This window comes from Martes martes (genome assembly GCF_963455335.1).
Source record: "Martes martes genome assembly, chromosome: 1".
Classification (NCBI taxonomy): domain Eukaryota; kingdom Metazoa; phylum Chordata; class Mammalia; order Carnivora; family Mustelidae; genus Martes; species Martes martes.
In genome coordinates, this window is record NC_137888.1 from 126,848,030 (window position 1) to 126,870,693 (window position 22,664).

Sequence of the window (22,664 nt, forward strand, 5' to 3'; positions counted from 1 at the left end):
GATCTCTGATCACTCAATTCACAGGTTTCTCCACTGTAAAGTTTTCTCCTTAATAATGAATAAGTAATTGTAGGGAGATTTTGTGATATTATATTAAAAAATTCCATTCCTTATGCTTTCAACTACTAGTTTCTACATCTGTGTTTAGAATTAGTTTTCACTTTTTAGCCAGTGTTGTCGAAGAGATTAGTATGTTCCTTCTCACTGGAAGAGTCAGATCCACATTTGGTAAATATTTGGTGGGAATGTTGTAGAGGGAATGGAAATTCAAACATTTGTGGAGTAGCTGGTCTTGAATTTTAAGTTCCCCTGCTGCTCTGAGATCCTGTGTTCTGTGAACATCTTTCAGTCAGAGAAGCTTCTTACAGCCTCTAAAAAATTGATATTTCATCCTTTGTTACTTTTCCTACTTATAACGTTGATAAATATAGAAACAAATGATACGTATATTTTGAAGTAGTGAAAAATCTAATGAAATAGAAAATCTACTATTCTACTAACCTTGACTAGGGTGTGATTATTTCTGGGCCTACTTAAGGAAAAATAATGATACATCATGAGAATGGTTCCTGGGCAAGTATATGGGTAGTAACTTGTGAAGAAAAAGGCAGTGTGGCATGTGGCAGTTAGAATTGAACAGATTTAAACCTTCTCTTAATCATTCCTTTTCAGGTATACACATACATTGGATGTTTTTATTTGGAGTGAGTTTCAGGGATCTGATATTGCTGATAGTGGATGTCTGAGGAGTTTTAAGAGCCTGTCACAGGAGGAAGTTGGAGTGGAGGAGAGGAGAGAGGAAAGGGTTCAGATGAATATATATATATTCATGTATGTATGTATATATACATATACACATATATACACACACATGTATATGTATAATATGATGTGTGTACACACACACATACACACATTTGTACTGACTTGGGCACAGGTTGGGTCAGGAGGTGCCCTGGTATAGCCTATAGTCTTTCCAAATTCTTTATGAATAATTTCTAAACTACTTCTGTGTCAGGTTTTAAATATCATCATTAGTGCACATTGAACTACCGTTGCTGGTATGATATTCCTAGTAAGGCAGAAAGATATTCCCTGACTTGCTGGAGGGCATCACCACATATTTACACATCTAGCCAGAATCCTAGAAGGGGTCATACAGTTCCGCTATACCTGCCAAGTCCATTTGACTATCTGTGATAATTATACCTTAAATTCATCTCCTTCTTTCTGGACCTGATGCCCCATGTGTAGTTTGGGCCTTCATTGTTTCTTAACAAGAGATGGAAATAGTTTTCTAACCAGTCTCCTTGCCTCTGGATTGACTTCTTGCTGTGCTGCTGCTTCACCTCACTCCACATGCCCTACCCACCCAAACTACTTTAGGGCTCTCAGTTGCCACCAGAATAAAGTTCTGATTTCTTAGGAAGCCTTTATGATCTTGATTCTGCCTTTCTTTTCTACTTCCTCTTCAGCTAGTTGACTAGTGCCATTTTGTTTGGTAATTTTTTGAATGTCCCGGAAGTTACATTGCTGCTGTTTGCACTGCTAGAAATGCCTTTTCCCCATTCTTTACCTCATGAACTCCTGTTCATCTCCTAAATCTCAGACCTGGTGTCACCTCTCATTTGGCTGTGTCAGGTGCTCCTTTCTGTACCCACGGCACCCTTGTCTTTCCTCCCTCATAGCCCTTGTCATACTCTAAGAGTATTGTAATGGTTGATCTTCTTTTCTATCTCCCTTCTAGATGCAAATCACTTCAGAGGGAGGAACTTCTTGTCATCTGTCTTTGTGTTCCCTGTGCTTGGTGTATAGCACCTGGCACTTTGATACAGGTGTTCTACTGACTACAGAAGAGATGCGTAGGTAGAAGCCACAGGGCACAGCTCAACAAACGGGGGTCTTCTGAGTAGTTAGAGCTTTTTAAAGTTGGAATGTATGAGGAATGGGGAATTTCCCGTTTCTAGATGTGTGAAACATAGGCTGGGTACACTTGACACCAGTTGTCCAGCTGCGATTTGTCAGGTATTTCACTGTGAATAAAGTTATAAATTTGGAGACATGAAGGGAATTCAAAGATTGAGTATATAGCTAAACTAATTTCACAAGTTCATCTGTAACAGGATTTACAATTTAGGGGAAAGTAATCATCTTCTATCTTAAAATATTTTATAATAAAAATCTAAGGAATATGTTTGTGTTAATCCAGTTTCAGGCTTTGGCCGCCATTGCAACTCCTAATCCCGACTTTAAGTCATAATCTCTTTGGTAATTTTAGCACAGTTGAGTAATTGAACTTCGTTTGTTTTAAAAATTGATTTTTTGGGTAATGATGTATATGTATGGTACAAAATTCAAAAGGCATAAGGTGTATACAGTGAAAAATAAGTCCTCTTAACTTTGCTGGTACCATCCCCAGCCAATCTAGACACTGAGTTGCCCTTCCATTGGCAACCACTGTTACCTGATTCCTGTCTCCAATTCTAAAGATAGTCTGTACACAGATAAGCATCTTTGTGTGTGTGTGTCTGTGTGTGTATTTTAACAAGTAACATACTGCATACTTTCTACAGTTTGCAGAGCACTGAACAACATATCCTGGTAAAGTTTCTCTGTCACTGCAGATAGAGTTGAATTTTTTTTTCTTTCAGATCACTAAAAAATACATTATATGGTTATAATTTAGTTTATCGATCAGTTATTATGAGAAAAAAAAATAAGACCCAGATTTGGGAAGGGACTTGCTTAAGGTAGTAGAAGCAAAAGACAAAGGACGTAGAGGTGTCTTGAAATGGGAAGGTCTCACAAGGGACAAGAGAGACCTGGCTTCTTCAACTGAGAAGACACAGAAAGTTCTTCACCTGATTCCGTTGGCTCTGGGATGCAATCATGAACTTTCTGGAGGAAGGCCACAGCTCCTAAGTGCTAACACGTTATCAGAAATTCTCAGTTCTTACTTTTTAAGGTATGCCGGGAGGTAAAATATTTGCTTCCAAAGATCTCCAGGCTCTCCTTGATATGTCCATTCACACTGTTGATATTTTAATATTAGTTTTCACACACCAAAGCTTTTGCCAATAGTGTTGTTTTTCAGTGTTTACTTGGTTGTTTTGTCTTGCCAAATAGACTGTGGTCTTCTGAGAGGCTGAAGCTGTATCTTATTCTTGACATTTGTGTCATATAGCCTTAGTGAGTAGTTGTTAAATACTATTGGTTAATTGCATTTGCAGGTGGGATGAGAACTCTGGTATTTCTTCTCTTTCACAAGACCACATGATCAAAAAAAGCCAAGACTACTAGGTGGTTTTAACAAATAATTAGTTTCTTGTATGGTCCAGAACATTCTCTGATATCTGGGAAAGAAGCATGCCATTGGATCTGTTAAGTGTCAGTAGATATTTTAGGTATCTGGAAGGCAAAAATATACCAAAATATAGCAGAATATTCCCCCAACTCACATCCACTCTGTAGCTGTTCTCTGGTTTCAGGAATTCTTCATCCTTGTCAGGACGGTCTGCAGGGAACTTGTCCAGAGTTCCTACAGCAGCTCCAGGGGCCAGAAAGCAGTATCTCCTGCAGAGTGGGATTTCTGTGAAAAAGGTAGCACTTCTGGTGAATTCAGAGAAATTAAAAAGCTATATGGCTATAGGCAAATGTATTCACTTTAAATCTATACCATGTTCCAGAAGGAAATCGCTTTACTTATCAGCTGCCTATTTGCAATTGCCATTTGTTTCCAAGTAAGGGAAGATTACCAAAAATGTTTATTTTTTAGCTTATTCAAATATTTACATTTTCTCCGGCTTCTTTTCTGAAATATTTTGGCTCACTCTTTTTTCTGATAAACAACTGCTGTTCAGATTTCCTTTGTTCCAGCAGATTATGAATGTTAGCTTTAGAATGGATCTGTTCTTCAAAGGATCACTGGCAAGTGAGATTCCACACAGATCGATATATGGCAAAATAAAGAAAATTGGACAGTGATAACTGGCAGTTTGTTCTCTGCCCCCCAGAAACTGCAATTTAAAAATTAATATCCTAAGGATTTCAGAGAGAGGAGAATCACCTTGTGAATGCCTCACATGTTAGGTAGTCCCTCAGAAAGGGAGCAAGCAAAGGGTAGTCTTCCGTGCTTTCATACTCCTTATTCCTCCAGGCTGCTTTTCTAGCCAGAGGGTCAGCCTTCTCAGACCTCCTATCCAGCTCCATTCACAAGCTCATTTCTCTTCCCCTTGCCTCTCTGAGATACTCGGGTGCTAATCTTGTCCCCTGCCCTCTGCATTGCCATTAGGGCCTTTGACCTCGTTTGCCAGTCTCTGCTTTCCTAGAAGTTTTGGTCCCTGGTCAGCTGTACATCTGCTTATAATAACTGAGACCTAGAATAAAAGAATAAATGTAGGGAAACATGCATTTGGCCTTGAATCTGTTTGAGAGCTATAAGATTATAAAATATATGCGTCTAGTAGGTAATTGGGCATATTGGAGAGATTGAAGGTATAAGAGAGTGAGGGACCAGTGGGTGATACGAGATCCCATCAGTGATGAAATGGACTAGAACCTAGTATACTCGGAGAAGAGAGTTCATTTGGAGAGGAGGCTATAGCTTTCCATGGGACTGGAGTACAGAGGTTGAGTGCTCTGACAGACCTCTGGTGCTGAAAGAATGACAGAAAGGAGGTTCCTGTGGGCTAGCTAAAGGAGATGAGGACATTGTCTGAAGAGTGAGGAAGTGGTGAGGGCAGCAGGTGGTGAAGTGGTGAGGTCCTGTGATATTTGAAATGAGTTGACTAGGGAGGGAGAAGAGTCTGTGAAGAAGGGCTTGCTGACAGGTTTAAGGGCTAACCCTGAGCCTGGAGGTCATCTTTGTGTAGAAGCACCCTTCTCTTCAGGGAAGTGATTTCCTTCAGCAATGGGAGATATGATCCTCCAGCAGTGCTGGGCAGGAGTAGAGTTAGAGATCGTTAGGGTGCTGGTGCACCCCTCTGAGGTATGAGGGTGCCAATATGAGTGTGTCAGTAACATAGTCACCTTTGGAGCCCAAGCCCTGGGAAGGTGAAACCAAGTCACTGGCTGAACTGGAGAGGAGGGAAATAGCTGAATTGGCCATTGCATTCCAGCTCTGAGCACAGCCCTTGGCTTACAGATGTGCTTCATAAATGTTGGCTGAATCAGAGTGGTGGAGACAAAGGACTGGTTTTGTAGGGATCAGAAATAGTGATAGGATCTTTGATTGGGTGGGATTTGTGCATTTGTTCTGGTTCTGGAGTAATTCTTTATTATGTAGCAATACTGAATCCTTAATATTGAAGCCACCAGGAAGATGCCAGGAGACAAAGTGAACCAAGGGCCAAGGCCTCTAAAAAAGTTTTTGTCTGTTGTTGATGTTGATGCTATGAGAAATAGCCATTTTGAGTAGAATTTGTGAGCTTCAGGATATAGGGAATTTTGTCTAGACCTAATGATCCTAAAAGAATGCTGACCCTACTGTCTGGGCCCTGAGGGGCAGGTGTTGTAAGAATTGAATGATAGGGGAAGAGAAGACTTCTGAGGAAAGCCAGGTTGCAGGAGAAGGTGGGGAAGACAATTTTGAAAAGCCCAAGAGTGTAGGAGGCGGTTCTAGAATAGTGAGGGCCCTGGGATGGAAGACAGAACAGAATAGCTACAGCAGTGTTCTTGTCAGAGCACAGGAGGCTTGTGTCAGAATGTTGGATCAGTAGTAAGCTGGTATTTATGGGGAATGCAGTGGGGCCATAGGGTAGCTACTCTGGAACGACTGAGGACACTGGGGTCTGCGGTTATCAGAGGGACCTGTCCCAGAGTGATGGGCGTGTTGTATTAATTATCCTACTTGATCCTCCTAATGCATTGTAGTAGCCCCATTTTACAAAAACTGAAGCTCAGAAAAGTTCATTTATGTAAGGGTCGCACAGTCTCATGGGTCCAGTCCAATCCTTGCCTAATTTCTTTTGTGCACTTGCCCTTCATGTGTTGTCCTATTCAAAGATAGCATGGATTTAGGAATATAGTGAGTCCATTTTCTTAGTCGTTGAGTATTGCTGCAAAGCCTGCTCCTTCTTGGGCCAAACTCAACCAGGGTGTAGCTAGCTCTCTTGCACCCCCTGGTGGCAGTGACAGTGTTGTGACGTACTAAGGTAAGTGTGAACACTCTCTAGCTCAAGGAACCACTAAGTCAGTGATATGCAGCACCAAGAACATTTTTCATTGTTGTGAACGTGGCACTTGAACAATTGTTTGTATGTGTATCTTACTGCAAAGTAATAATATGATATTTGTATACCCCTACAGTGTTCAGGGACATTCAAGTATGAAAGTGTGAAAAAAGACCCACTCATACGGGGAGTTAAGTTCGTTGGCATGAATGCTTCTTATCCATGGGTGGACACCCTTTGCCCCAGCCTATCCCTTTCTCTGTAAACTAGGCTGATACTCTTTTCTTGTTTCTTTTCATCTTTGTTATGTCCCATTTCTTTGGCTTTTTTCATTAGCATAGAAGCATTCATTTATTTACTTATTTATTTATTTACTAAATTTATTTATTTGAGAGAGAGAGAGAGAATAAGAGAGAGAGCATGAGAGAGGAGAGGGTCAGAGGGAGAAGCAGACTCCCTGCCGGGAAGGGAGCCTGATGCGGGACTTGATCCCAGGACTCCAGGATCATGACCTGAGCCAAAGGCAGTTGCTTAAACCAACTGAGCCACCCAGGCACCCAACCCATTTTAATACCTCCCATTAAAGAAAGAAAGAAAGAAAAGGCTCAGAATCTGTCCTCACCTCCCCCCACCCCAAAACTGGTTCTGTTTTTCCTAGTTAAGTTTATTAAAGAATGGTTTCGTAAACCTTCCTACCACTCTTTTCCCAACCCATTCATTGCTCCTTGGCTTCTGCCAATTCTAGCTCTTCGCCAAAACCAGCCTTGTGACCACTGAATGGGAGAGGGGTGCTGTTCTTATCAAGACCCCAGCGGGTTGTACAAAGAGTAATGTTAAATAAAAGTCCTTATTGAAGGCCGTGAAGGTGGCAGCTGTTCTGGATTTCAGCTATTGTTTTACAGTCTGAGCTGTTTCTTCCGTGACCATCAGTCTAGCAATAGGACAGTATTTGTTGATGCTGGTTAGTTTTTTTTGTTTTAAGATTTTATTTATTAATTTGACACAGAGTTAGTGAGAGAGAGTGAGCACAAATGGGGTAGCTGCAGGCAGAAGGAAAGGGAGAAACAGACTCTCTACTGAACAAGGAGCCCGATGTGGGACCCATTCCCAGGACCCTGGGGTCATGACCTCAGCTGAAGGCAGACACTAAACGACTGAGCCACCCAGCCACTACGTAGGCCAGGTATTGATAGTTAATACTGGTGTTCCATTTACATCTTTGTAATCACCTCTTTTCCTTTCTGGATTCTGAATTACTTGAGAAATAGATGCAGAAATTAGATGGGTATCCAAACATAAACTTTTTTTATGGTGAGAGCTAGACTAGAGATATTCTATGAGAAATTTGTGCTTTGTAATCTGTGGAGTGGGTGGATCTGCAGAGTAGAGCCTCATCTGCCAGCCATGTGGAAGCCCTCAGAGTCTGGCATTTATCAATCAGAGACTGTGTTGGTGACTTGTCAGTGGTCTGTAAATGACACATCTCAGCAACTTGGCTCTTCATATCTATCTCTCCAGGGCTGATCTGTCAGTGGCTGTGTAGTCGTCAGCAAGATTTCTGAATCCTGCCTAGAATGCAGATTCTACAGGAGAGTGATAGTGCTGTTCTGGACATGAAATAGAGGGTGACTTACTGGGTTGAGTTTTGATCCAGTTGAAAATTCCTAGGACTGCTCCTGACAATTAGAATTTTGTTATAGCTAGATTATTTGTACATATGAAAGACTCGTGCATCTACTAGTTCACGAGCTAATAAGTGAAGTCAAACTGTTAGTGTCCTTTCTATTATCACAGATGCAGTTTGTTTATTTCCACATTTTACAGGTTGAATATAAGCTGGGATTCCAAGTAGACAATTTTGTGGCTATGGACATGCCCCAGATCAACATTTCTGCTCAGGGGGAAGTTCCACGAACTTTATCAGGTGAGTCTGAAAGAGTTAACATACTGTCTTCAGTTGCGTCCCCCATATCCCAAAAATAACAGTTTAATAATTGATGTGTAGTGTATCTTACTTGGTAGGTTTAAGATGTGTAAATACTTTGGAAAGTAATTTTTGAAAATCCTGATTATTTGCAGTGTGTTTTAAACCATTTTGTCTTTTCCATCCCTTCCAGAGCTGTCTGTGCTCACTTCTTCCTTGTCTCCTTTTCTGCATTGCTGGCCTTGGCCTCCACATGGGTCTCTGTGTCTGGTCTTGTTCCTCTTCGACTAATTGCCACACATGGCATGAATCATCACTGAACACTCATGTCTGACCTAATGACATCAGGCCCATTAGGGCCCCTACCCCCATCAACTGAGTACATTGCAGACTCTCTGTCCAGCCAGTGTGCTGTATGTTTATCCTCTGGCCCTGTTGTTGCATTTGCCCCAGCGTTCCAAGGACACCATACTACATGCAGTTTTGACATCCTTGCCTTTGCTCTGTGTATTTGGAACCACCCTTTCCTCTTTTCTGCTTATTAAACTCATTATACTAAATATTCTTCAAGACTCAAAATCTGTGCTGTCCTTTTCTTGCTTCTTTCTCTCCCTCCAGTTCTTAACTCTTTCTTCTGTTCTTCCTACCCTGTAGGATCTTGTAATTTGACTGTTTTTGAACTGATTCCCATTGTAATTCTTTGTGCTTGTCTCTCCTTGCTGGCCATTGGCTACCCTGAGGGCAGGAGCTGTCTTTTTCAGCCATCTGCCCTTGGTGCCCAGCACTGCCTCTGCACAGGATAGTCATGTAATACATGTCTGACTAAATGATTTAAGTGTCATATATACCCCAGTTTAACTACTGTTGAGCTAGCCTTTTGAGAAAGGCTCCTAAAGATGTGAGATTTTAAGGAAAGCCAACTGAGCTTCTTCAAACTTGAAAGTGTAAACTGTCATCTGTTATTAGTGACATACACTAAGCTTTAGGAAAGTATAGGGAGGCTTGCTCATATTTATGGGTCAGTTTCTGTTTAGATTATTAAAGCCAGTTTCTGTTTAGAGAGGTTTTTTTTTTTTAAATTCATAGTTGATTAATTTATCAGGTTTATCAGTTTACAGGTTTATATTTAATCTCTTAATTAAGAGCAATACATAATTGCATTTTGGTGTTAAATTGTCTCTCCTTTTTATTAAGTAATTGTTGTTTCTGTTGCTGATGTGACTGGTAAGGTAGCAGGGTTTGCCCTACTCTGTAGCTTTACTGTATTATAATAGGACTTATGAGACAAAGTGATCTATTAAAAATCATGAGCAGGGGCGCCTGGGTGGCTCAGTGGGTTAAAGCCTCTGCCTTCAGCTCAGGTCATGATCCCAGGGTCCTGGGATCGAGCCCCACATCAGGCTCTCTGCTCAGCAGGGAACCTGCTTCCTCCTCTCTCTCTGCCTGCCTCTCTGCCTACTTGTGATCTCCATCTGTCAAATAAATAAATAAAATCTTAAAAAAAAAAAAATCATGAGCAAAAGTTGAAAATAATCTCTTCCTTTATGTCTTGGCTTCTTTAATGATAACTTTTATATCTATAATAAATGAAGAAATAATGTCTAAAGCTGTGTAGTCTGAAGGTAAGTTCTCTGAAAATTTCTGTTTAGTATTATGTAAATGAATTACTTTTAGTTTTATGCAACAAAAATAGAGAGTTCTAAAATACTTAGTAGGTATTAATGTTGATTTTTAGGAAAGTAAAATACCTTTTCTTTTTTGTTTTTTAAACAGTGTTTCGAGTCGAGCTTTCCTGTACTGGCAAAGTAGATTCTGAGGTTATGATACTAATGCAGCTCAACTTGACAGTAAATTCTTCAAAAAACTTTACAGTCTTAAACTTCAAACGAAGGAAAATGTGCTACAAAAGTAAGGCATTTATTTACCAGAGTGTGTGTTTTATATAGATGTGATGAGGTAAAAAATACGTTTTGTCATCTTTCTACAGATTTGTGACCAAATCTTGATGTTAGTTGCCAAGTGAGAAAACAAAGAGCACTAACAGGAAATACTGAGATAATTGCCAGGTAGCTTGTTGCCAGGAATCTCCCTTGGGCCCCTCATTCTCAAAATCTTTTACCAGAATTGCTAATTTTCCATTAGGGATATGAAATTGTACTCAAGTAGCTGGTCACGTAATTGTGGTAGGGGGCCCCTGAATAACTGAGTGTTCACTGTGTTTTCCTTATAGAGGTGCTCTTGTACAGAAGCATTCCCTGGGGCCAGATGGACTGGGCCTGAGATGGGGGGGCAAGTCACTTAACCTAAGTCTTAGTTTTTGCATTTGTAAACTGGGTATAATAACCTGTTTCAGAAGCTGTTCTTTCTTTTTTGTTTGAGATTAATTGAATCAAACCTAAATCTTAGAATGCCATGTGTGGGTACTTAATAGATGTTAGTAGCTTTGGTTTTGAATAATCGGTTACTCAAGAAATTATAGTGGCTATGAGAATTCCCAGCACACAGGCTGTAGGGGAAAGAATTTTAGAGTTTCTCCTTAAAGGTCATCTAGTCCAGCCCACTCACTTTAAGTTGCACAAAGGTAAAGTGACCTGAGTTTGCATGGTCACTGAGGTTACTATTTAAGATAGGGAAAATAAAGCCCTCTAAACATACTGAGAGCCTACTATCTGATGGGCACTTTACTTCTGTTGAGCCTAGTTAATCCTTACAATGACCCTAGGCAGTAGTTCTCTCATTACCTTCTTTTTCTTAGGAGTCAACTGAGGCTCAGAGCATCTGAGCCACTTGCCGAAGTCAGACAGCTAAGTGGTGCAGCTGGATGCAAATTTGAGCTCTTAGCTCCATTGTTAAACTCTCTCTTAATACATTTCGTAATTGAAGTTAGTGCTGAGTGTTATGAAAGTACTTAAGGCCAGCAAGTGAGTTACAGTGGGTGCTGTCCAGATACATGCCAATCAAAAAGCTCTACTGCATTGGAATGGACATTTTTTTTAAGTGGGAACTGAGCAAGCACCTTTTAGCTTCACTGTTTTGTTTTGTTTTTTTTTTAAAGATTTTATTTATTTATTTGACAGGGAGAGAGCGTGCACAAACAGGGAGTGGTAGGCTGAGGGAGAGGGAGAAGCATGTTCCCCACTGAGCAGGGAACCCGATGCAGGGCTCGATGCCAGGACCCTGGGATCATAACCTGAACCAAAGGCAGCCGCTTAACCGACTGAGCTACCCAGGCGCCCCTAGCTTCAGTGTTTTGATACATTTTTCAGTTCTAATATATTCAGTTATGTACCTACTTTCATGTGACTTTAAAGCCAAAGTGAACTTTAGAGTCTCTCTAGTTCAGTCTAGTCATTATATAATTGATACGAGGAGACTGGGCCTAAGTTTGCACAGCCAGTCAGTGAGGAGTATAGAAGGCCTGATTCCTGATCCCTAGGGAGGGGATATACCTGTACTGTGGTGCTTCGCTTAATACCTAAGGCAGGATGATGGCAAAGGTGATGTGATTGATGGAGCCCACCTCTTAGTAGCCACTGAGGTTAAGGATCAGCTGACATTCAGAATGATCCCATACTTTCTCCATTTTCTTTATGTGTACATGAAAATTAACATTAAAATACAGTTGGTGTAATTTTCTGCTGTTTTAGACTTAAGTTTTATATAGTGCCCCCTTTTCATTTGTTTGTCATACTTCTGGCCACCCCAGTCATCCAGTTCATGACTCTTACTTTAGAATGTGATCCTAATGGTTTTCTATCCTATTATGTTTAGAAAGTTACAACAGAAAATATATCTGTACTATATCGAATGTTAATGAGTGTTACTGGCAAGAAAATGTTCCTTTTTTTTTTTTTTTTTTAAAGATTTTATTTATTTGGGAGAGAATGAGAGAGAGAGAGCACATGAGTAGGGGGAGGGTCAGAGGGAGCCTGATGCAGGACTCGATCCTGGGACTCCAGGATCATGACCTGAGCCGAAGGCAGTCGCTTAACTGAGCCACCCAGACACCCCCCAAATGTTCCTTTTTTATGTGAGAGTGGGGACTGCTTGATCAGGTAAGTTTCATAACTTAAGAACTCCTTAGAGCCTTTATACTCTGCTAGTATGAATTATGCACCTCCATAGAGATGAAAATATATGTTTTCCCCCAAACTTCTTGACCACAGAAACCCTTTTTCATTGAGCATCTATAAGCAACACCCATAGACTAGAGATTGGTGATTATAGTGATGATTATCAGAATAGTTAATGTAGCATTAATTATCTTGTAACAAGTACCTTATGACTTACTTCAGGCAGTGTTCTAATAGAACACAAAACTATGTTAGAGAAAATCTCAGAAAATGTAATTAAAGTATTTAAGGGTTTTCATGGGAAAGGAAGAATTTCTAAAGCATCTTTTATCTTCTTTTTTAAATTCAGAACTTGAAGAAGTAAAAACTTCAGCCTTGGATAAAAACACTAGCAGAACTATTTGTAAGTGTTACTGTGTTACCTTTCTCCATCAGAGGGAAGAAAAATGGCTGATTGCAAATGCATGGAATTATATGAGGCTCAGAGGCCTTGTAGTGTCCAGTTTGTCAAAGATACGTGAGGTCTTGCTATTCACTGATGTTTTGTAGATTGGTATGTAGTCAGGGGAAATGATTAGAATATTGACATTTTTGTGAAGCAAAATTCGTACATATTTTATAACAAGTGATCTAAAGCAAGACTTTATATTATGTCATTTTGAATGGTTATAATTCAAGTGTGAACATAAAAACGTGTCAGATTCTCATTTCAGTAGCAGAAGTTAAGAAAATCTGACTTGTGACCTGGACCGGTTAACCCTCAGCTAATTTTATATATTGTCAACTTTTTTAGAATATTTCATTTGGATTTATCTCTGAGAAGAAAGAAAAACTATTAAAAAAAATCACTGCTCCCCAAATTTACTTTGAAAATTCTGGTGATTTTACCCATTTCTTTTATGCTGGTAGGTTATTATAAAGAGACTAGAATACTGCGTATTCTTGGTCTCTGGCTGTCTTTTCCTCAATACCTCTCTCCTTCCGTCCCTTTCTGTCCATCCATTCAACATCCGTTGAGAGTCCGAGATGTGTCAGGTGGTAAGATTAAAGCAGAGGGTTAAACTGAGCCAAACAGACCCTGCCCTTAAGGGCTTGTACTGTAGTGGATGAGATGGACAAGGCACTAACACAGTGATAATAACATAGTATGGCAAGCTAAGATAAGGCAAGTGCAAGGTGCTTTGGGAACCCTGCAGAGGGCCATATAATCTCTGAGGGAGTGAGGGACAGCTTCCTGAGAAAAGTGTATCTCATCTGAGACTCGAAGGGTGACCAGGCGGTGGCAGGTGAGGTGTCCAAGTGAAGGAGTGGGAACAGTGCATTCACAGGCCTGGAAGTTGGAGGTAAAGAAGCAGGATACAAATAGGGGGATCTTCACAGCAGAGCAGTGTCCTCTTCTCTGCCCTGGTGTGTGCTTGGATTGATACTGCCAGCCCCGACCTTTGGGACCTCCCTTTTCTGTCCCTCCCAACATTGAACAGCCCATGTTATCCTTGAGGAAAGTCAGGCCTTCATTCAGGCTGTGTAAAGTCTAGCTGCCCTAGAAGCTATTTGGTCTCTTTGCTTTAATTTGTTCTGGTTTATTGTTTGTTGATTCAGTTTAAATTTTAGAAAGCAATTTTAAAAGTTTTTGAAAGCTTTAGCTTTTCTTTTTTGTCCTTAGCTATCCCCAGAACTCTACATTTGTATTTCTGTCAACCACGTAGATGTGTACTGGGTACTCGTAGATCTAGCAAAATTCTTTATCATCTCGCTTTCTTCCCCCAACCTGCCTTTTTTCCCCAATCTGTATAAAGGTACCCTTATCCACCTAATTCTTTAAGCCAAAGTTAGCAGAGTCTGTTGACAGTGCTTCCAGTCCATTAATTTACCTTCAGTAACACTCTTGCCCACACCACTGCTGTCTCTTTTTTGGACTACTGTAGTAACTTTCTAACTTGTTCCCTGCCCCTGTCCTGGTGCATTCCTCAAAGCATTCTGTACACAGTGTGCAGTCAGCTTGGTTTTTTTTTTTTTTTTTCAAGTCTCATCATGTGTATCATTCCTTTGCTTAATAATGATTTCCTGTCTTACGTAGGATAAAACCCAGATTCCTCAGGTTTTATTCAATAGAATTATGTGAGTACTCATTATCAAAACTTACTTGATGCCTTGGTTACACCAGTTCTGCTTCTATTTCTCTGTCTTCTCCTGTGCTTGCTCAGATCACATGTATCTATCTCTGTGCATCTTCTCCTCAGTTTGTGTGTGTGCCTGTGTGTGTGTGTGTGTGTGTGTGTGTGTGTGTGTATCTGTCTGTCTCTCTTTGAGTTATTTCCCCCATTGCCAAGGTTTGCTTTCTCTCTCCCTCTGTGTTTTGAATAATACAAAATTGAACACTATATTATGAGTGGGGTCTTATTATCCTGCCCTTACCTTTGAAAATAAATAAGCAAAACAATCTGTTACTCTTAGAAGAGAAAAAGACTAAAAGTTTATTTTTTTTTTTAAAATGTGTGGGTCACTCTGTTGTATATTCCTTCTGTGAGTCAGTGGTTGGCAAAAAGATGTCTCATCTTTCCACTTTAGACGTCACTGTTGAAGAAATATGAAGGATATATAGATCTGTGCTGTCCATTGTGGTAACTGCTAGTCATGTGTGACTATTTAACTTTAAAGTAATTAAAATGAAATAGAATTAGAACTTCAGTTCCTCAGTAGTACTAACTACATTCAAGGGCTTCATAGCCACAGGTGACCAGTGGCTACTGTATTGGACAGCATACTGTAGAACATTTCCATCACTGCAGAGAGTTCTTTTGGGCAGCACAGCCATACATACATGTAAAACTTGGGACTTTTGTACTCATCAATGGAAATTTTTGTTTAAAACCCATTTTAAAAACTTAAACAACATTTAAAGAATTTTAAAAATTGTAAGGACTTATCCCAACATACCACTGGTGACTGATCTTACCAAAGAGGGGCACATGAAATGAAAATATTTTTTTTTACAAAGAACAGGATACTCATTGTTTATATTGGGTCATAGAGCAGTTGATAATATTGGTTTAAAAAGCTTAATATGCCTTTCATTTTTATTTTAGATGATCCTGTGCATGCAGCTCCAACCACTTCTACACGTGTGTTTTATATCAGCGTGGGCGTTTGCTGTGCAGTGATATTTCTTGTAGCAATAATATTAGCTGTTTTGCACCTTCACAGTATGAAAAGAATTGAACTGGATGACAGGTATTATACCTATTTTGGGAAAGGAAAAAAATTAAAGTGGTTATCTGCATTTACATGGGAGCCCACACACACCCATGTGTTGCGGTGCACAGGGGAAGGAGGGAGGATGATCAGGTCTTGCCAAAAGAAAAACTGTTGTTCTTGTGATCATTGTCATTGTGTTTTTCTGAGTCTATTTAAAACATTTTTTTGAAGACAGAAATTACAGTTCTAAGAAGTGAGGATCACATTTTTGTTCCTGTCCCCTTTAACGTGACTCTATTCCAGATTCCTTGTACCTTTTTAAAATAGCCCTGTTTCTTCCTCCTAATTCATCTCTCCATTGTTATCCATCCATCTTCCACCCATCCATCCATCCAGTAAACATTTATTGAGAACCTGCTGTGATTTAAACCATTGGTTCTCAACATGGTTGCACATTATAGTCGTGGGTAAGCTTTTAAAACATGGGTCCCACCTTCTAGAGATTCTGATGTAATTGGTCTGGGGTGGTGTATGGGCATCACTATTTTTCTTTTCTTTTTTGGGGGGGGGGGCATCACTATTTTTCTTAAAGCTTCCTGGATGGTTCTGATGTGTAGCCTTGGAGATATGCTGGGTTAGATTGCCCAGTGCTGGGAATATTAAAAAATTGGTGGTATACCTTATAGCTTCAAATATTCATCTTTGACATTAACCTGTAATTATGAAAGTTTAAAAATTTGATGATAATGATTTGTGTAGTATACACACATTTTTTTCCCGGTACCTAATTCTCACTTTCCTCCTCAGTGATTCCCACTTGATGATTGAAAGATTTCCAGCTTTGTGACTTGGCTTTCTCCTTTTTGTGGAGAGGTATCTCCCATATTCGTTGAATTTTTCTTGTTTTATTACTGTACCCCTACTTATGCTGCAGTCACATGATTTTGCGTTCTGCACTTTGGCCCTATGTTTTGCCCGTTGGGAGTTTAGTTCTTGCTTTCCTTTTGCCCACAGGGGTCCCTGCATTTTCCACCAGTCCAAACCTGTTCCTTCTTCAGCTCTCACCTCCCCATTGCCATTTCTTTCATGAAGTCTTTTCTAAGCCTCCCAACTGTCCATTTCTCCCTTCTTCGTTTCTCTCTCTCTCCTACCCTATGCCTCTCCTCTTCCCTCCTTCGCTCTCTTTCTCTTTGGTAGCAGTTACTGTACTTTTTTCTCCTATAATAATTTTTTGTGTACTTGTCTCTCCCACTAGACTGTAAGCTTTGTCCAATTAGGGAGCAGTATGTCTTACTCATTGCTGAATCCGCAGGCCTACATGTTGTCATACACACAGTGGATAGGCATATTTGTGGCATAAACAAAAACACAAGGGGAGAGGGAACTGGCTGAGTTTGATATCTGCCCCTAAGGTTTCTCTGTCCCCTCTGTTGTACTTGCTTTATCTGAGTAGAAAAGGAAGAGGAAGGAGGTAAGAATGAGAAGAGAAATACATGGGTGATGTGTTTCAGATTTTGTGTATATGGTGATGTTGAAGTTAGAATTACAGTTGGAAGCTTCTGAGTGGGAGTAAAGTAACAGGAACATTTAGATAAGACTTTGAGTAGAGTTAAAGGAGTTAAAGGAGTCATTGAGGAGCATGGCATTTAAGAGTCTTAGTCCACACACTTTCCTTGAATGGTTACATGTGTACTAGGGCTTTGAACACACATTGGACAGAGTTGTGCAGAAACTGTCAGATTATATAGGGCGTATATGTTAGTCTGCTAAAATAATCAGTTACCACTCATGCTTTGGGTGTTCCGCTTCTTTCCATTTTCAGGCAAAGTTTTCCAGACATTGAATAAAAGCAACATACATTATTTCTTGTTTTCAGAGTTTAACCTAGCGGTTAAGACCATGGACTCTGGAGCCAAAGCATCTCTGAATTCTGGCAGTTCTACTTAATTAGCTTTGTGGCTAATGTACTCAGCATCTTTGTAGGCTTTTCAAGAATTCTGAGGTGGTACAAGAGTGCCACCTACTGTTCAGTTACTGGAGAGAAACAACCAGTAAATAATTTTGAGGCTGGCCCTTTATTTAACCATCAGGGTATGTTGGTTGCAGGTATTATTTAAGTAGTAGTTTCACGTATATTATACACCTGGAGCCTCACAAAAATCCTGGGAGGTAGGTTTTCTTAATTCCATTTTATGGGTAAGTAAATTGAGGTCCTTTATTTTCCCCTTTTTGGGGATGGTGATGTTTCTCTTCCTTCCTCTGGACTTTTAACAACATTGATTTTCAGTCTGATCTTTGAGTAGTACTTAGAACTCCAAAAACAGGTGCTCTGTGGTTACCCACTGAAAAGGCAGAAATAAATGCTTAAGTGGTATTAATTTGTAGTAATCTTGAGTACAGAGTTAGCATTTACTTGAGCCTACGATCTTCTGGATCTCCCATATTATTTAAAGAATAGTATGGTGTAATGGAATGCTTCAGGTACTAGAAAATTTTGGTAAGTTCCATAAATTCTAAAAAGGTTAGGATTGAGGAAGAAGGAAAATGTATGTGATTCAGTAAATGATATGATACCCTTCCCAAGCCTTGAGCATGTTAGTATATTTGATTTGCTTTGATATTTCTTATTTGATATAGTCCATTTGATTTTGGACCATTAGTGAAAGAGGCCTTTCATTCCACTCTTTAAAAAAAAAAAAAAAATCTAACTGAATGGCATGGGCTCTTTTCCTGAGAGATGACCCATAGGTCCCTAACATGTCTTTCTGTGAGGTTCAGGACTGCTGTCTGTGGTGTCTGAGGATAAATACATGCATTTCTGAATGACTGATAAGATGAACCTGCTTGAGACTGTGAAGATAGAAAAGAGAAATAGCTCTTCATTATGAGATTAAAATTTCAACATGGAATGTTTGTGATGGACATCCGTACATTATTGAGATTGCCATCAGGATTTTGAGCTGGTTATAAAGGCTGCATGCTTTTTTTGTATATATAGAAAAAGGAATTTTCTCATTGAAGCTGACTTACCAGTTATTTCTCTTTTAAAAATTGTTTGCAGCATCAGTGCCAGCAGTAGTTCCCAAGGGCTGTCCCAGCCATCTACCCAGACAACTCAGTATCTGAGAGCGGACACACCCAACAATGCAACTCCTATCACCAGTAAGAGTTAATTTAATTGTAAAGATGATTTACTGAAGTTGTCTCTGGTCTCTCTGCCAGTGGTACCTGTGTGCTTCGTTATTTGTGTACATAGTATCTAACATGCACAGAACTGGGTTTGACCTTCAACTTTTGCTTTCTAGGGCATTGAGTGAAACATTCTAAAATTGGAGTAGTAAAAATAATTTTTAAAAAATTTCAGTTTAATTGCTAGAATTAATTTTGGGGGAAATTTCCATAGATTAATTACATCAAAAGGGATACTGAATTACTTCTGTAGAAATTCAAAGGGAATATTTTCAAGTAGTTAGATAGAATAAGCCATTGAGCTGTATGAAAACAGAGTCTTAGATTTTAATGAATTGTTTGATAATCTTAAGGGCTGTAGATTTTACCTTTTTTTTTAAGATTTTATTTATTTGCAAGAGAGAGAGAGCACTCGGCGGGAATGGAGGGGCAGAGGGGGCGGGAGAGGGACAAACAGACTCTGTCACTCTGCGCTGAGTACGGAACCTATCCCAGGACCCCAAGATCATGACCTGAGCTGAAACCAAAAGTCCAGTGCTTAACCAGCTGAGCCAGCCAGGCACATTGTTTTCTAATCATAATAGGAAACTAGCTGCCATTAGAATTGAGAACATGAAATCTGATTTCCTTTTTCTTTAAATAGGATTTTGATGAAAGTTTTTATACTGTAACATGTTGATGTTGGAGAATATAATCATTCTTAGAATATAATTTAGACATAATGAAAAATCAGTCTCCACACAAATAAAAAACCAACATAATCATCAGCATAAACAGTGGACCAAAAATCAGGTTTCAATTCATTAGTGCTGTTGATTAATTAGGTTCTTATATTCCTGCTGCAGTCTTTCAGTACTGTTTCCCATTCAAAAGAAGTAGAATTCTTTAGGGAAGTGGCTGATTTCAGGACTGTCAGGATGGACAAGATAAGCCTGGGACAGGTTGAGATGGGACATTGAGCTTCAAAAAGAATGACTTTAGTGAACTGAGACATTGAATATATAAAAATCCATGGGTTTGTAGTATGTTTGAAAAATTTGATCATCATGAGAGGTAACTGAGGTACCAATAATGCCTCATTCTGATGACTGACTATATGAACTGTATTTCATATTTCAGTGGTTTCAGAGTAACCAGGTAGTGTTGGTTGGTGAGGGAAAATGCTTCTTTACAGAAGAATCCTGCCTAATAAATGTGAAAGGAGTGATGGAATTAGAAAATCATATTTGCAACCTCAATTAAAATATTTGATTCAGGAAAAGATCATTAGTGCATAAAACGTTGTGAACAAAGGGAAATGGGATCATTTGAGTGATCAGACTGTCACAGCCTGACTCCATTAATGAAACTTTACATCACTAACTGTAGGACAGCTAGATATTTTGTACTCCCACGTGTGATACACCACCCATGCTGTATTTTTGTCTCCTCTCCCTACCCCAAGAGTTAACCTGGATCTAATCACAGCTGTGGAACTGACTGGAGGTTTACAAGAAGTACAGGGATAGAGGAACAAGTTAAATGATACTGGAAGAAGCAGATGCTGGACATTCTCTAGGATAACTGAACTGGTTCCTTTTTTTTTTTTTTTTTAAGTTTGTTTATTTATTTATTTATTTATTTATTTTTAAAGATTTTGTTTATTTATTTGACAGACGGAGATCACAAGTAGGCAGAGAGGCAGGCAGAGAGAGAGAGAGGAGGAAGCAGGCTCCCCGTGGAGCAGAGAGCCCGGTGCTGGGCTCAATCCCAGGGGCCTGGGATCATGACCTGAGCCGAAGGCAGCAGCTTTAACTCACTGAGCCACCTAGGCGCCCCATGAACTGGTTTCTTTAACAAGAGTGGCAAGAGAAAGAAAGGGGGAAAAGGGAATGCTCAAGATTAAGTGAAATTTAAAAGAAATGACAGTTGTTATCATCACTACCAACAAAAGAAAGGATTATATGTCCTTCAGAAGATATGATGACAATTATGAAAGTAGTTCAGACTATTCAGAAGAAACACATAGCTTTTAATGTTTAGATGACAAGCTTTGCTCATTAGTCAATTTTTTATTGTGATTGTAACCTTGAAGAAGTAGAGATTCAATTATTATATGTCAAAAAGAAAATACTTTTTAAAAGTTCATTGAAATTGTTTATTAAAAATATTTTTAGTTACTATCGATAAAAAATGTACTTATTTTTATGGACATTATCTTAAGGAGATAGATGGTTTATTATGTATGGAAAAACAAACACTTTTAAAAACAATGGAAATTCATTTGAGTATAAATAAAAAAAGGCAAAGAGAGGAGCAAAAAATATTTGAAGACATAATGGCCAAGAATTTTCCAAAATAAACACAACAGATCCAAGAAATTTCCAAGAACTCCAGGTAGGATTAAGCATATACAAATACAGACACACACCTGCATATATCCTATCTGTTCAGACTGCTGATGAGTGGGATTAGATGTCAGCCTAATCCGTTGGTCACAAAGCTCCCAGGCCTATCATCTAGATCTTGCAGCAGCCTTTGGTGACTGCCATCCAGATCTGCTAACTGATCTTCAGGGACTTTTCTTCCCATGCGTTTACCAAAGTGCATAAATCTTAGAGATACCATTCTAATTTTTACTTGCTGACACTGAATCCTTCTTTTATTCTAACATTTTTTTCTTGAAATGAAAGTTTAAGTTATGGCTAAATTTTGTTTTTGCTGCCATCATAAGAATGGTAAATATGGGAACTGAATAATATATATCTCACAGTGATAGGACTAGGCTGTATAAAATGAGATTGATTAGATGTTTTGTTAGAAAAGATAGTTCTATGACATCTCTTCATTTGAAAAGTTTTTTTGTTAGGAGACTGTATTAGAAAATTTTTGGAAAAAAAACAGTCCATAGAAGGGATAAAATTAAGCACTGTTGAGTCAAAGCTTGTTTCATTTGGCTGAAAGGCAGTTGAAGTGGTAGTAATGGTAATACTCATTTTAGTGTTTCTTGTTTTAATTACTCATTTTAACATTTTGGGGTAGATGAAAAGTGTTTTCTTTCGAATTTAGTATGGCTTTTATAAGTAATTTTCCCTGTTCATGTGTGTGCCTTTTTCCTTGTATGATTCTTCCATTTATGTATTCCTGTGACTTGAGTCCTGAGGTTTTGACTGAACTAGTTTGACCCTGATGGCATAATAAGGGTATTTATATTTCTTGGTTTGGCTTTGTTGGCTCCTCAGGTTATCCTACCTTGCGGATAGAGAAAAACGACCTGAAAAGTGTCACTCTTTTGGAGGCCAAAGCTAAGGTGAAGGATATAGCAATATCCAGGGAGAGGATAACTTTAAAAGATGTACTCCAAGAAGGTATTTATTATCTCAAAACCAGTTTCTCAAAGGAGATTTAGTGTTAGCACTATAAATTTTTTTTTAATTCAAATTTTAAGAATTTCATCTCTTTGTGTCTAAGGATAGATAGAAGTGCACAATTTATTTCCTTTATAAAACTGATTTTTATTTTCTCTTTCTTTAGATCTTTAATTTGCCTTGATACAGCTTTGGTGTAATTATTAATTTTCAAATATACTAAGGCATATATTTTATATTAGCATTTATTACCTTTAAATATATTTTCATTTTTGTTTAAAGATGATATCATCACCTAGCAAGCCAGTTTGCTGTGACAGATAGTATAGAGACTCTAGCAGACAGAGCAAGCATGGGCTTTGGAGTTACACCCAACTTCTAATCCCGGTCTCACAATTTATCACCTGTGTGACCTTGGAGAAGTCATTTACTGTCTTCCATGTCCAATTGCCTCTTCTATAAATTGGGACTACATTGTCTGTTCTTGAACTAGCTGTGGAGATCAGATAAAATGATGTACATTAAGTGAGCTGACACAAAATAGATATTTTATAGGTGTTATTACCCATGCCTTCCCCACTTGGTGGTCCTTATTTTCTTTCTTGAGTTATAGGGTATTAATTGGGGAAATGCTGATGGAGGAGTATAGAAATTAATAATAAAGTACTTCATTGAGCTCCTCAAGTTGTTAAAAAGAGAATTACATTTTTCTTCCCCTTTTCCACAGTCCAGCTTGGAATGTTTTAAATACATATGAGTCATTCTG

General features: G+C 39.0%; 1 protein-coding gene across 3 annotated transcripts in view; it reads left to right on the plus strand.

The window, feature by feature from the left end:
- The window catches only part of RYK (receptor like tyrosine kinase), an 88,801-nt gene that overhangs the window by 34,107 nt on the left and 32,030 nt on the right, over positions 1–22,664 (plus strand). For 2 of the 3 annotated variants that reach the window (XM_080801044.1, XM_080801046.1), the window contains 6 exons: positions 7,995–8,094; positions 9,868–10,002; positions 12,517–12,570; positions 15,254–15,398; positions 18,424–18,524; positions 21,764–21,898. In XM_080801044.1, coding sequence (XP_080657170.1) covers positions 7,995–8,094; positions 9,868–10,002; positions 12,517–12,570; positions 15,254–15,398; positions 18,424–18,524; positions 21,764–21,898 — 670 coding nt within the window. The remainder of the gene's footprint in view (positions 1–7,994; positions 8,095–9,867; positions 10,003–12,516; positions 12,571–15,253; positions 15,399–18,423; positions 18,525–21,763; positions 21,899–22,664) is intronic. The other variant, XM_080801045.1, reaches the window with a different exon arrangement.